Source organism: Giraffa tippelskirchi, chromosome 5 (genome assembly GCF_054371585.1).
Source record: "Giraffa tippelskirchi isolate mGirTip1 chromosome 5, T2T-mGirTip1v1.2.pri, whole genome shotgun sequence".
In the NCBI taxonomy this organism is placed as follows: Eukaryota; Metazoa; Chordata; class Mammalia; order Artiodactyla; family Giraffidae; genus Giraffa; species Giraffa tippelskirchi.
In genome coordinates this window covers 82360143-82372473 of record NC_137279.1, presented here as the reverse complement: position 1 = coordinate 82372473, position 12331 = coordinate 82360143, and the positions used below count along the sequence as shown (strand labels likewise).

The 12331-nt window shown below is 38.8% G+C and overlaps 1 protein-coding gene across 1 annotated transcript in view; it reads right to left on the bottom strand.

The window, feature by feature from the left end:
* Nucleotides 1-1794: 1794 nt before the first annotated feature.
* The window catches only part of TMCO1 (transmembrane and coiled-coil domains 1), a 65264-nt gene continuing 54727 nt past the window's right edge, over nucleotides 1795-12331 (bottom strand). The window contains exon 7 of the mRNA XM_081491343.1: nucleotides 1795-2352. Within this exon, the coding sequence (XP_081347469.1) occupies nucleotides 2254-2352 (99 nt within the window). The 3' untranslated portion in view covers nucleotides 1795-2253. The remainder of the gene's footprint in view (nucleotides 2353-12331) is intronic.

Sequence of the window (12331 nt, the reverse complement as noted above, 5' to 3'; positions counted from 1 at the left end):
ATCATTTTGTTCATTGTCACCCTTTTAAGTTTTATTTTTCCTAGAACAGTTAGTGATATGGAGAAAAGACCATTAGAAGTCATCACCATCCATTATTAGGCAGCTTTTTTGATAAGCATTAGTCGCTCAGTTGTGTCCAACTCCTTTGCAACCCCATGGACCATAACCCGTCAGGTTCCTCTGTCCATGGAATTCTCCAGGCAAGAATACTAGAGGGGGTTGCCATCTCCTTCACCAGGGGATCTTCCAAACCCAGGGATCAAACCTGCATCTCCTGTGTCTCCTGTATTGGTAGGCAGATTCTGTAACTGTCTGAGCCACCAGGGAAGCCCCCTTTTCTAATAACAGTAGCCTTGAAACAGAGATCTCTGCTGCATTTCATCTGCATTTAATGAGTTCCTGCGGTGCTCTCTCCCACCATGGGATGTGATGGCTTTGAGGAAACAAGAACAAAAAAAGACAAAACCCCAACTTTGGAGCTCATATCTTCTGAGGAGATAAGGTAAAGTAATGGGAAGAGACTCACCACATACTATGTGGGGAAGTTATAAAACAACACAGCATTTGAGAGCTTGGGCTAGATGGCTTTTAACTGCTTGGGTTCAAATCCTAACTCCACCACTCACTAGCTATGTGATGCTGATCAAGTTATTTAATCTCTCTTGCCTCAGTTTCTTCATCTGTTAAATGAATGTGAGAACAGTATAACCTTGTGGTGTTGTCTTGACATAATCCCTAAACTGAAGTGAAGTGAAGTTGCTCAGTTGTGTCCGACTCTTTGCGATCCCATGGACTGTAGCCTGTCAGGCTCCTCTGTCCATGGGATTTTCCAGGCAAGAACACTGGAGTGGGTTGCCATTTCCTTCTCCAATCCCTAAACTAGATAATCCATAAAACATTTAACTTTATCCATAGATTTTATCAATTTCTGTGTTGACCGTTGTTGCTTATATCCCACACCTTTCCCCTGGTATTCTTTTTTGTCTCTGAAAATGCATCCTTTAATAGTTCAACTATGTTGGATACCACAGCTGTCAAAATACTGTCCACAGTTTTGCCCCTAAACTTATGGTTTAGCTGTACGTAAAATTCTAGGTTGATAATTATTTTGTCCAGCTTTGAAAATATTATCTTACCGTCTTCTGGATTTTATGCAATTGAAAAGTCTGCTGTTGGTTTGCCAGCTGTTACTTTCTCACTGGTAGAAAACATGCATCTAAGGACACTACTGATAAATGTAAATACTTAAGTAACTAAAGCTATCACTCCACACAGGATTTCCAATTCCATGGATTAGGGAGGAAGATCATGGTATAAGCATTCTCTCATCCTTTATAAAGAAGCACGGCAGGAACTGAAGGCCATTGTGACTACAAGGAAGCTCTGCAAATTAACCACATGCAACTATAAACTTGCCTCCAGGGGGAGAACTAAGAGTGGGATCAACTTGAATCTTCTCAAGAACTCAGCAGATTGCACTGGGGTATGAAGGAAACTGCTGCAGAGCTCCACTGTTACACTCCCGTGAGGTACTACTTTCCTTTCCTGCTTTCCAATTCCTATAACAGGGCAACTTTATATTTGAGCATATGAAGCAAAAGTGATAAAATGTTACTCTCAAACACTGCCCCATGGTGAGGGGGAGGGGAGAAAAAGAACAAAAACAAAAACAGCATTGCCCCTTTCTGGCCAAAGTTTACCCTTATGTTCAGATTACTAAAAATATGTATCTAGAAACATGGCAAATCAAAACAGATGTCTCCTTGTAGATGAAATAAGTAAAATTCTAGCCTCTTTTATTAGATCTCAGGTCATATATTTGGCTTAAAAATAAAAACACAACATATAGTTTCAATTAAGAGTTACATAAACTAAATTTTTCTTCTAGATCTCAAAATGCTCATGGAGCGCCAACTTCCATGATACATGGCACACAGCACATACTTGAAAGTTGACCCCATAGAAATATTCATGTAAGCAAAATACAAATTTGTTTCTCATTACATAAACATCACCTGAGCTTATTTAATCAACACAGTTGTTTAAAAAAAATTAATCTGTGACCAAAAGCACTATCACATTTGTTAGGTACCATTCTTATTCAAATTATACCCCCCAAAAAGCCTAAAAATAACTCAAATCTAGAAATTAGCCCAAGTGCTAAGGCTGCCTATGGCTCTTGCTGTAAAACATTTGCTGGGTCTGACTTGAATATCTGAAAAGAATGACAGAAATATAGGGTTCTTCTTGATTTCAAGAGAACTTCCCAGAAGGAGGTGGAGGGCCAAGAAATCCACCTGCCTGCTTGGTGGCAGCTCGTGAAGGGGCAAGGCCAAGAATCTTCTGGATGTTCTGTGAAGGAAACAGAATAAAAACTGGGTTTAAATATGAGATGTAGAGAAAAATATTTAAAATACATCTCATAAAGAGAAGCCTTACAAATAAAAAGTACTGATATCACCTAAAATAGAATGATTACCACTGTGTTATTTTTCTGCCTTTTCTGAGTCTTATAGCTGAATTCAGTCATTACTGCAACACCTGAAGCTAAAACTAAAATAGTCAGTATCAACTTCTTCAAATAAGTGAAAGAATTAAGACTCTTGCAAAGTAATCTGAGTCCAGAATCCACCTATATTTTTAGCACAGCCCCTCAAGTTTTTCAGTTGTCCCACTTAAATCTAATTCAATAGTTTTTTGGGTTTTTTTTTCAACTTTATGAAACTAGAACTCATAAAAAATTATTTTTATACTCAGATTTCATCAGTTAATATAATATATCATTAAATTAAATCATATAAATACAACAATGAGAAAAACTAAAACAAGCAGTTTGGGAATAAACACAATTGACTCTTGAAGGGCAAGAACTCAACTAGTGGGAGCAGACAGGTGCAGGCATTCTAAAGGGCAATCAGGAGTGGATGGTGTGATGTGGGGAGGAATCGGTTTGCTTTAAACGTGGAGGAAAGAGGTACATGAATTTGGAAGCGTAAGTAAAGGTCAGTTAAGATTTTGTACAGCATTTGTAAGAGGGAAAAACCTTAAAGATATCTAATTATGCTTGCTAATTCTTTCATTTAATATTTGAGAAATCAATTAAAACCTGGAAGAGTAGAAAGGCCTGTCCAAAATTATTGATAAAGTCCCACAAGCCTCAAAGCATGGTCATAGAGAAATAAATAATAAAAAGAAATCTAAAAACAAGAAGAAAAACAACCATTTAGTAGTTCAGGTGTTTTCCTCAGTAAAGCTGGAGAATGTTTGTATTACTTTCATAATAAAAGTAGCTCCTTCATGCTCCCTTTAAAATTTCATTGCACAAAGCAGTAAGAAAACCAAATAACAGAATGCCACTTCTATTTAATCAGTAAGTATTCCCTGACCACCTACAATGTATCCAGCAAAGCAAAGCATGATGGGAAATTACTTTAAAGATAAAACCTAAAATAATAAGACATTACAGAATTAGCTACTGATAAACACATTTGTCTAGCTAACAAATACAATAATATAATCTAGACAATCCTTGCTCAGTTATTCTGTAGAGACAAGGGTCAATTAAGTGAGCCCTTATCATTTTAGAGATAAAGACCAGTGTAAAAATCTCTGATGCCCTTTAAATCACAGGTATACTGTGATTTAAAGAAGACAAGTAAAAGGAAAATAGGAAATATTTCAAAGGGCAGACTGAAAGGGTAGAGTGTTGACAATCTCATTATGAATTAAAAACTACTGGACACAAGCCACTTTTCTAGATGGAAAACAGCCCTAACAGCAATGACCACAATAGCAACAGAAATGTTAAAACAAGGCACTTTAGTAGCCAAGACTGAAGTTCATGTAAATCCAGGAAGGTTTATGCTTTGCTCTCCTTGTGGATCTCATCCCAGACTCCCTTTGTAAATACCAAGTCAAGTTTATCAGTGGTACATTACTCAAGTATTTGTATTTTAATACCAACGCTCTGCATTTACTATATGCAATCTTATCTTTTAGTGAAACTCTAAAAATGAGTTTGAACTCCTATTCTCTCACAATTGAAACCACAATATTTTATTTTTAATGTTTACTTATATATTTATTTTTGACTGTGCTGGGTCTTTGTTGCTATATGAGCTGTTCTCTAGTTGCAGTGAGCTAGGGCTACTCTCCTGGCTTCCATGTTGACTCAGATGGTAAAGAATCTGCCTGCAATGCAGGAGATTGGGGTTTGATCCCTGGGTTGGGAAGATCTCCTGGAGAAGGAAATGGCAACCCACTCCAGTATTCTTGCCTGGAGAACCCCATAGGCAGAGGAGCCTAGTAGGGTCACACAGAGTTGGATACGACTGAGTGACTAAAACTTCCACTATTCTCTAGTTGTGGTGCCCAGGCTCCTCACTGCGGTTGCAGTGGCTTCTCCCATTGCGGAGCACAGGCTGTAGGGCACGTGGGCTTCAGTAGTCGCAGCTCCTGGCCGCTAGAGAACCGGCTCAGTACTTGTGGGTGCGTGGGCTTAGTTGACCCACAGCACGTGGGATCTTTCCTGGATCACAGATCGAACCCGTGTCTCCTGCATCGGCAGGCAATTTCTTTACCACTGAGCCACCAGGGAAGCCCCTCCCTACCTTAAAAAAAAAAAAAGATTTATTTATTTTATGGAATAGTTTTTCTTAGATAAAATTTTCCCTGCTTCTCTGTCTATGAAGTCTTTTCCTCTAAAACACATGTAGAAACTAACTGGTGGTTTTAGATGCAAAAGACCTTGGTAAAAGACTAGAGGTTGTGATTCTCTCCCCAGTAGTAATAACATTCTACATTTCTATAAATTCTAAAGTTTGCGAATAGTTTTAAGGACTAGATATCAGTCCTTAGTTATCCTTGTTTTTGAGATGAGAAAGATGTGGCAGATGGAGGTTATAACTCAGGCACAGTTTTCCTCTATTAAACCACAACTCTCTAAAGGATATTTATCTTCAGTTCAGTTCAGTCACTCAGTCGTGTCCGACTCTCTGCGACCCCATGAATTGCAGCACGCCAGGCCTCTCTGTCCATCACCAACTCCCGGAGTCTATCCAAACCCATGTTCATCGAGTCGGTGATGCCATCCAACCATCTCATCCTCTGTCGTCCCCTTCTCCTCCCGCCCCCAATCCTACCCAGCATTAGGGTCTTTTCCAATGAGTCAACCCTTCGCATGAGGTGGCCAAAGTACTGGAGCTTCAGCTTCAACATCAGACCTTCCAATGAACACCCAGGATTGATCTCTTTTAGGATGGATTGATTGGATCTCCTTGCAGTCCAAGGGACTCTCAAGAGTCTTCTCCAACACCACAGTTCAAAAGCACAGTTCAAAATTTATCTTAGAAGAGAAAAATCTTGTAGCAGGCCTGACTTATTAAAAACTTACAATTATGAAGACTATATAAGAGCACACCATAGAAAGAAAAAACACATTACATTGTTAAGTGAATAAGTGCATATAAATCAAAACCCATAGAATGTACAACATCAAGAGTGAACACTAATATAAATTATGGACTTTTGAGTGATGATGTGTCAATGTAGGTTTACTGATTGTAAAGAAATGTACCACTCTTTTGTAAGGTGTTGACAGTAGAGGAGGCTATGTGCAACTGGGGGACAAGGAGTCAGATACGAAATCTCTGTACAGTTCATTCAATTTGTCTGTGAACCTAAAAGTGCTCCAAAAAAGAGTCTATAAAAATGCACATAAAGACTTAAGAATATATGGAAAAATAATAATTGTATTAAAAATAGTTGTAAGTCACTTTCTCATTCCTTGTCTTCAACTTTTTACAATATTGTTGAACAGGATAATTTAAAATGAGAAATATTTCCATAGGTGCTATCTCAAAGTGCTAGGCATTGTTCTAAGCACTTCACATGTATATTCTCATTTAATTCTCACAACAACTCAGTGACACATACTATCCTTATATGCAGATAAAAAAAAGGAGATCCAACTGTCAGGCTGTAGTTCAATAAATACTCACTGAGCTTCACACTATATAGCAGGTTCATTTATATGTATTTTCTCCTTTATAGGGCTTCCCTGGTGGCTCAGAGGTTAAAGCGTCTGCCTGCAATGCGGGAGACCTGGGTTTGATCCCTGGGTTGGGAAGATCCCCTGGAGAAGGAAATGGCAGCCCACTCCAGTATTCTTGCCTGGAAAATCCCATGGACAGAGGAGCCTGGTGGGCTACAGTCCACGGGGTCGCAAAGAGTCGGACACGACTTCACTTTCACTTTCACTTTCTCCTTTATATCTTTCAAGAACTTCATTCATTGAACTTGACCTGACTGCTTTCCTATAGTCTCTCAATTCTCCTCCAAATTTTTCAGGCCTTCTTACAAGATACAGTTTAGAATATGCATTATGCTAAAAGATAAGAGTTTTAATATATTAAGAAGATGATACAGAAGAATGCTTAACATAAATACAAAATATAAGATGTGGTAATGCTTTGGAAGTTATTTTTTGGAAAAATTATTTTGAATTTCTGTCCAGTGCTGTGTAATACGGTAACAACTGAAGAGTGTGTGTCAGAAGGGAAAAACAAAGGAAAAACATTTTCCCGTAATCATGCCTTCTTTTGGCAGGAAACTCAGAAAAATACCACTACAGGATTTGCGTTCCTTCCTCTCTGCAAAGGATAAGGACTAGTGATCAAGAAAAGGAAGTTGTTGGTTGCTAACTGGATATTTTGGGAAGACCCAGGTCACTGGCAATAAACACATTCTGCTAAATTTTATTTCTTAGTCATTTAGCTAAAATAACTCAAGCCATAGGCATCCTCACTTTGCTCTTTGTTAGTTTCACTGGCATCCGGCGGCAACCAACCTTCCGTTCCAATTGATTACAATTTCTCATCAAGTTCCAATAACATAATCTTTACTTTATTCATAATGCTGCCTATAAAATCCAAAAACCTCGAATGGCCCCATTCAACAGTCGCAGGATTTTCACACTGTATCAGAATAGGCTGTTCAGGAGGATGACAGAAAGATTAAATATTTAATGACAGTACAACACTGCAGAGAAGGCAATGGCACCCCACTCCAGTACTCTTGCCTGGACAATTCCATGGATGGAGGAGCCTGGTAGGCTGCAGTCCATGGGGTCGCAAGGAGTCAGACACAACTGAGCGACTTTCACTTTTCACTTTCATGCACTGGAGAAGGAAATGGCAACCCACTCCAGTGTTCTTGCCTGGAGAATCCCAGGGACAGGAGACCCTGGTGGGCTGCCGTCTATGGAGTGGCACAGAGTCGGACATGACTGAAGCGACTTAGCAGCAGCAGTAGCACAACACTGATGTAGCTGAAATAGTGCTGGGTAACAGTCAGAAGACTTGATTTCCAATACTGGCAAATTATGCAAAAAAAAAAAAAAAAAACACCCCAATACGCAATATCTTTTTATTGTACCAAATCTCAATTTTCCTTACATTTAAAAGAAGGGGGTTCACTAGATCAATTATTTTTAGACTCTTTAGTCACAGAACCCTTTATTTAAACAAAATCTCATGTGAAAAGTCAACACAAAGAAAATTGATAAAATAGTGTTAGGACTCTGAAGCCCCTTGTAGGGCCCTTCAAATTTTCCCAACAAGCACCTTGAAAGGAGCCACAGTCCTGTGTGGCTGCGGCACTCTAACAATCTTGAACACAGCTATGTTATAATAAAGTATATTGCCGACTTCAACATATATCTTGCAAGGTGAAAATCAAAATTCTGAAAGGATAAGCACATCAAATCTGCACCAGAATAACATCATTTCCTTCATAAAGTTGAATGAATGAGTATTTTTCTGTCCTTAGGTTGTCCAAAGGCCTCTTTTGTAAACAGGGTCTCTTTTGGGAAGATTACAGGATCAAGTGACAGTTTCAATCAGTCAAGAAGAATGTTCTGAATTTTAGTTTTGTGTAAGAAGATAGACGTTCTATCCTTTTACAATCTCATAACAGATAGTAGAACCCAGCTGGCACTATGCGGGGTATCTAAAACTCAGTATGAAATTATAGTCTTACTAGTTTGAAGTACCAAAGGACAGAGTTTAGGGCAACCATGAACGTGAAAGTGTTAGTCACTCAGTCATGTCCAACTCTTTGTGACTCTATGGACTGTAGCCCACCAGGTTCCTCCGTCCATGAAATTCTCCAGGCAAGAATACTGGAGAGGGTTGCCATTTCCTTCTCCAACCACAGCAACTGAAAAAATTTCCTGGAAAATAGAGTTAACAGGGGACTGTAAAATTTTGCATCTAAACTCTACCCAGGTGGCACTAGTGGTAAAGATCCTGCCTGACAATACAGGAGATATAAAAGATGCAGGTTTGATCGCTGGGTCAGGAAGATCCCCGGGAGAAGGAAACGGCAACGGCAACTTACTCCAGTATTCTTGCCTGGAAAATCCCATGGACAGAGAAGCCTGGTGGGCTAGTCCATGGGGTTGCAAAGAGTCAGACATGACTGAAGCAACTTAGCATGCAAACTCTGCCTAATTCTCTGGTTAACTCTTAAACCATTCATGGGAGAGACTGCCTTCAACCAACTAAGACTAAAATAATTGAGATTTCCTAGATGTCTACCACAACGAAGACAGACCTTGGAGTTTGAATGCCAACTTAACTGTACACTTAAGCAAACAAACAGACAGACAAACAAAAACACCTCTCTCTGTTAAGCATAACAGAATCTAGACTCCCTATAGCTTATCATTTATAATACACCTGATACAATCCAAAATTGAGACATACCAAGAAACAGGAAAACATGACCCAGACAAAAGAAAACAGGCAACAGATAGAGTTCAACCTTGAGATGATCCAAATGTTGGAATTAGTAAGTAAGGTTTAAAAGAAGCTAATTAACCATGCCAAGGGACATAAAGGAAAATACATTCATTCACAATAAATGAACAAATAGTAAACTTCAGCAAGGAAGGAAAAAGGCTAAAAAATAACCAAATAGAAATTCAGGAGCTTAAAAATACTATATCAAAATTTTAAAATCATTGGATGAGCTTAAGGTAACTCAGATTAGAGATAAAAGAGGAGTCTTGAAACTCCTTTTTTAGATTAGAGATATAAGAGAGGAGCCTGTGAACTTGAAAACAGATTATAAGAAATTATCCTATCTAAACAACAGACAGAAAAAGACTAAATAATTGAACAGAGACTCAGTTTTCTATTGGACAATACTAAACAGACTACAAGTAAATGGAATTAAGAGAGAAAGAATGGGGCAGAAAAAAATATGTGAAGAAATAATTGCTGAAATTCTCCCAAATTAAAGAAAAAGGGCCAGAAGCTATAGAGGGATAATTTTTTTAAAAAAATACCCTTGGGGGGGTGGGGTTCCCTGCTGGTCTAGTAGTTAGGATTTGGTGCTTTCACCATGGAGGCCAAGGTTCAATCCCTGGTTGAGGAACTAAGATCCTGTTAAGCTGCCCAGTACAGCAAAAAACCAAAAAGTTAAATTACAGTACCCTTAGGCACGTAATAGTCAAATTGCTGAAAACCAAGCTTAAAGAAAAATATCTGAAAGCAGCCAGAGAAAAGTTATTATTATCTACAGGGATACAAAGACATAAAGGTCTTCTCATCAGAAATAACTGAAGCTGTTTCACCAGTGGCCACGGGGGCCACACTGTCCTGATTCCAAAAGTGAGGGCCCTGCGCTCCCCTATGGCGTGGGTCCCCCAGGTCCCCCAGCCAGGCCCTGCCCAGACGACACTGCCCGTGTGTGCTTGTCACAGCCCCGGCCTGGTTGCCCGCCACACGTGACAGTGCTCTGCCCCCAACTGCTCACTTGCTGTGGCACCGCTACCGCCCTGGGGAGACGTCCCACCCCACCAGGAGCCAGGCCTGGGGCCCTCCTGTCTGTCCTCCGCCCCATCCCCAAACGTGTTCTTTCCTGTGATCAGGTATAGGTTTCAGAATATAAGATCCAACTGTATATAGCTGTAATAAATACAGGTTGCCACTATTTAAAAAAAAAACAAAACTGAAGCTGAAAGGATTAAAACAAACAAAAGCTGTCAATCCAGAATTCTATATCTTATGAAAATATCCTTCAAAAGTAAAGATAAAACAAATATTTTGGGATAACTGAAGAGTAAGAGAATTTGTCACTAGCAGACTTACACTATAAAAACACATGGAGGGAGCTCCCTGATGGTCCAGAGGCACTTTTGCTGCTTGGGCCTGGGTTCAATCCCTGGTCAGAAAATTTAGAGCCCATAAGTCACATAACAGGGCCAATAAATAAATAAATAAACAAAGGAAAAAGAAACAGAGAAAGAAGGAAAGAAACACAGGGAAAAATCACTTAATACTGTACTGTGAAGTACAGACATTAAGCACTGACATTCACCAACAATTCTGAACTCAGTGATCTCTATGTTCACTACTTACTTTCAAGCCTCCATGTTTTTACTCAAAACTATGCCAAGAAAATTCTGATAAAATTGGAAAACCTCTTCAAGACACAATTTAAATGCCCCTCCTGTATAAAATCTTAAGTTTCACAGAACTAATTCCTATAGTCATTTCACTTCCATAGCACATTTTTCCCCCTGCCAAACCATTTTATATACATACACGTACACAAAGGTTATCAATCACATGCTGCTATTACTTATGGATCTGTCTTCCCACATAGACTGTGAGTTTCACAAGGGTAGAGACAATCACTCCTTGCTCTTGTGTCTCAGCATCAAAGAATTCCTGGCATAGTGAAGGACTTGAATCATTCTTCATCAAGGACAGGAATAGTCTAAATGAAGCCTTAAACTCACTGAAACAATTCAAATGGATCAGATTAAGATGATGCCTGAATAATCTGTTCTCTTACCTATCACTTTTCAAACCAAATGCATTCTCTAACTCATTTAAATACTACAAATGAAAATACTTTGCTTAAAGATGTGCTATATTGGAATTAATGAATTAAGTTCTAACCCTTAAATAAACTGACATAAATTAATGATGAGATGCAGGAGATGGCAGGCATCTAGTTGGTCCTTCTATCACTTTGATGACTTTAAGATAAACTGACATGACATAATTAGAACCTGTCCTTACAGACATACAAGCCATATCAAAATTCTTTGCCCTACAGAAGCCAAAAGTGTGATAAAAAAATTAAACTTATTTATTTTTATCCCTGTCCTAAGCACATATACCTGTTGAAGGAGACGATGACAAATTCTCACTGACATTTCTTCAGATCATAGCCATATATCCATATGGTAATATATTAAGATGCGGGTGACAAAGGAAAAAAAATATAAGAAACTCTTTCTTGTACTTTTCCTCATAAACACTAATTCTTTTTGCTTTTGAAGTAAAGAGAATTCTGTTATGGCTTTAACTATCATATATATTTATAAGAAGAGACCCGTTTTCCCTTAGCTGTTTACTAGGTAAATTTGCTGGGATTTTCACTAAGATTTAGAACACTTTCTATAGAGGAGATCATTTACTCAATCCATTACTGACTCATAATAAGAAAGGAAAAAAAAAAAAGCAAGTATTTTAATTTTAGGAATTAAGAAAATTTCCTTTTATTCTTAAAATCCATCACTACACTGGACTAACTTAACACCTCCGTTAAAGCTGGCAGACCTACCATTTCCGCTGCTACAAATTCACACAAAGGAAATAGTGATGTGAAGGTCAAGGCAGCTAATCACTAATCACCACACATTAAGGAAGTAAACAAAAGGAGAAAGATAAAATAAGGAAAGGTAATTAGATTTATTTTCAGTTAATATGACATATCACCACCATGTTTTAATCTATGAAAAGAATCAGTCCTATCTTGGGCTGGGAAACAAACACTAATTTTAAAAACATCCCAAGGGCAGGGGCAGGCACTAACTTGTTTTAAAAAAAAAAAACCTACCACTTTAAGAATAACAGCTAACTTTCTATATCACTGGCATCTGATTATCATAATGTGGTGAGGTTGCACACTAAACCCTAAACCTGCTTTCATCTTTATGAAAATTGAGACTCAGAGAGGTTATATGACTTTCCCAAGGACATTAGGCTAGTAAGTGGCAACAAGAATCAAACCTTGGTGTTTTACCTCCAAGTATCGTATTTCCGTGGGCTTCCCTTGTGGCTCAGATGGTAAAGAATATGCCTACAATGCGGGAGACCCAAGTTTGATTCCTGGGTCGGGAAGATCCCCTGGAGAAGGGCATGGCTACCCATTCCAGTATTCTTGGGCTTCCCTTGTGGCTCAGCTGGTAAAGAATCCACCTGCAATGTGAGAGACCTGGATTCGATACCTGGGTTGGGAAGATCCCCTGGAG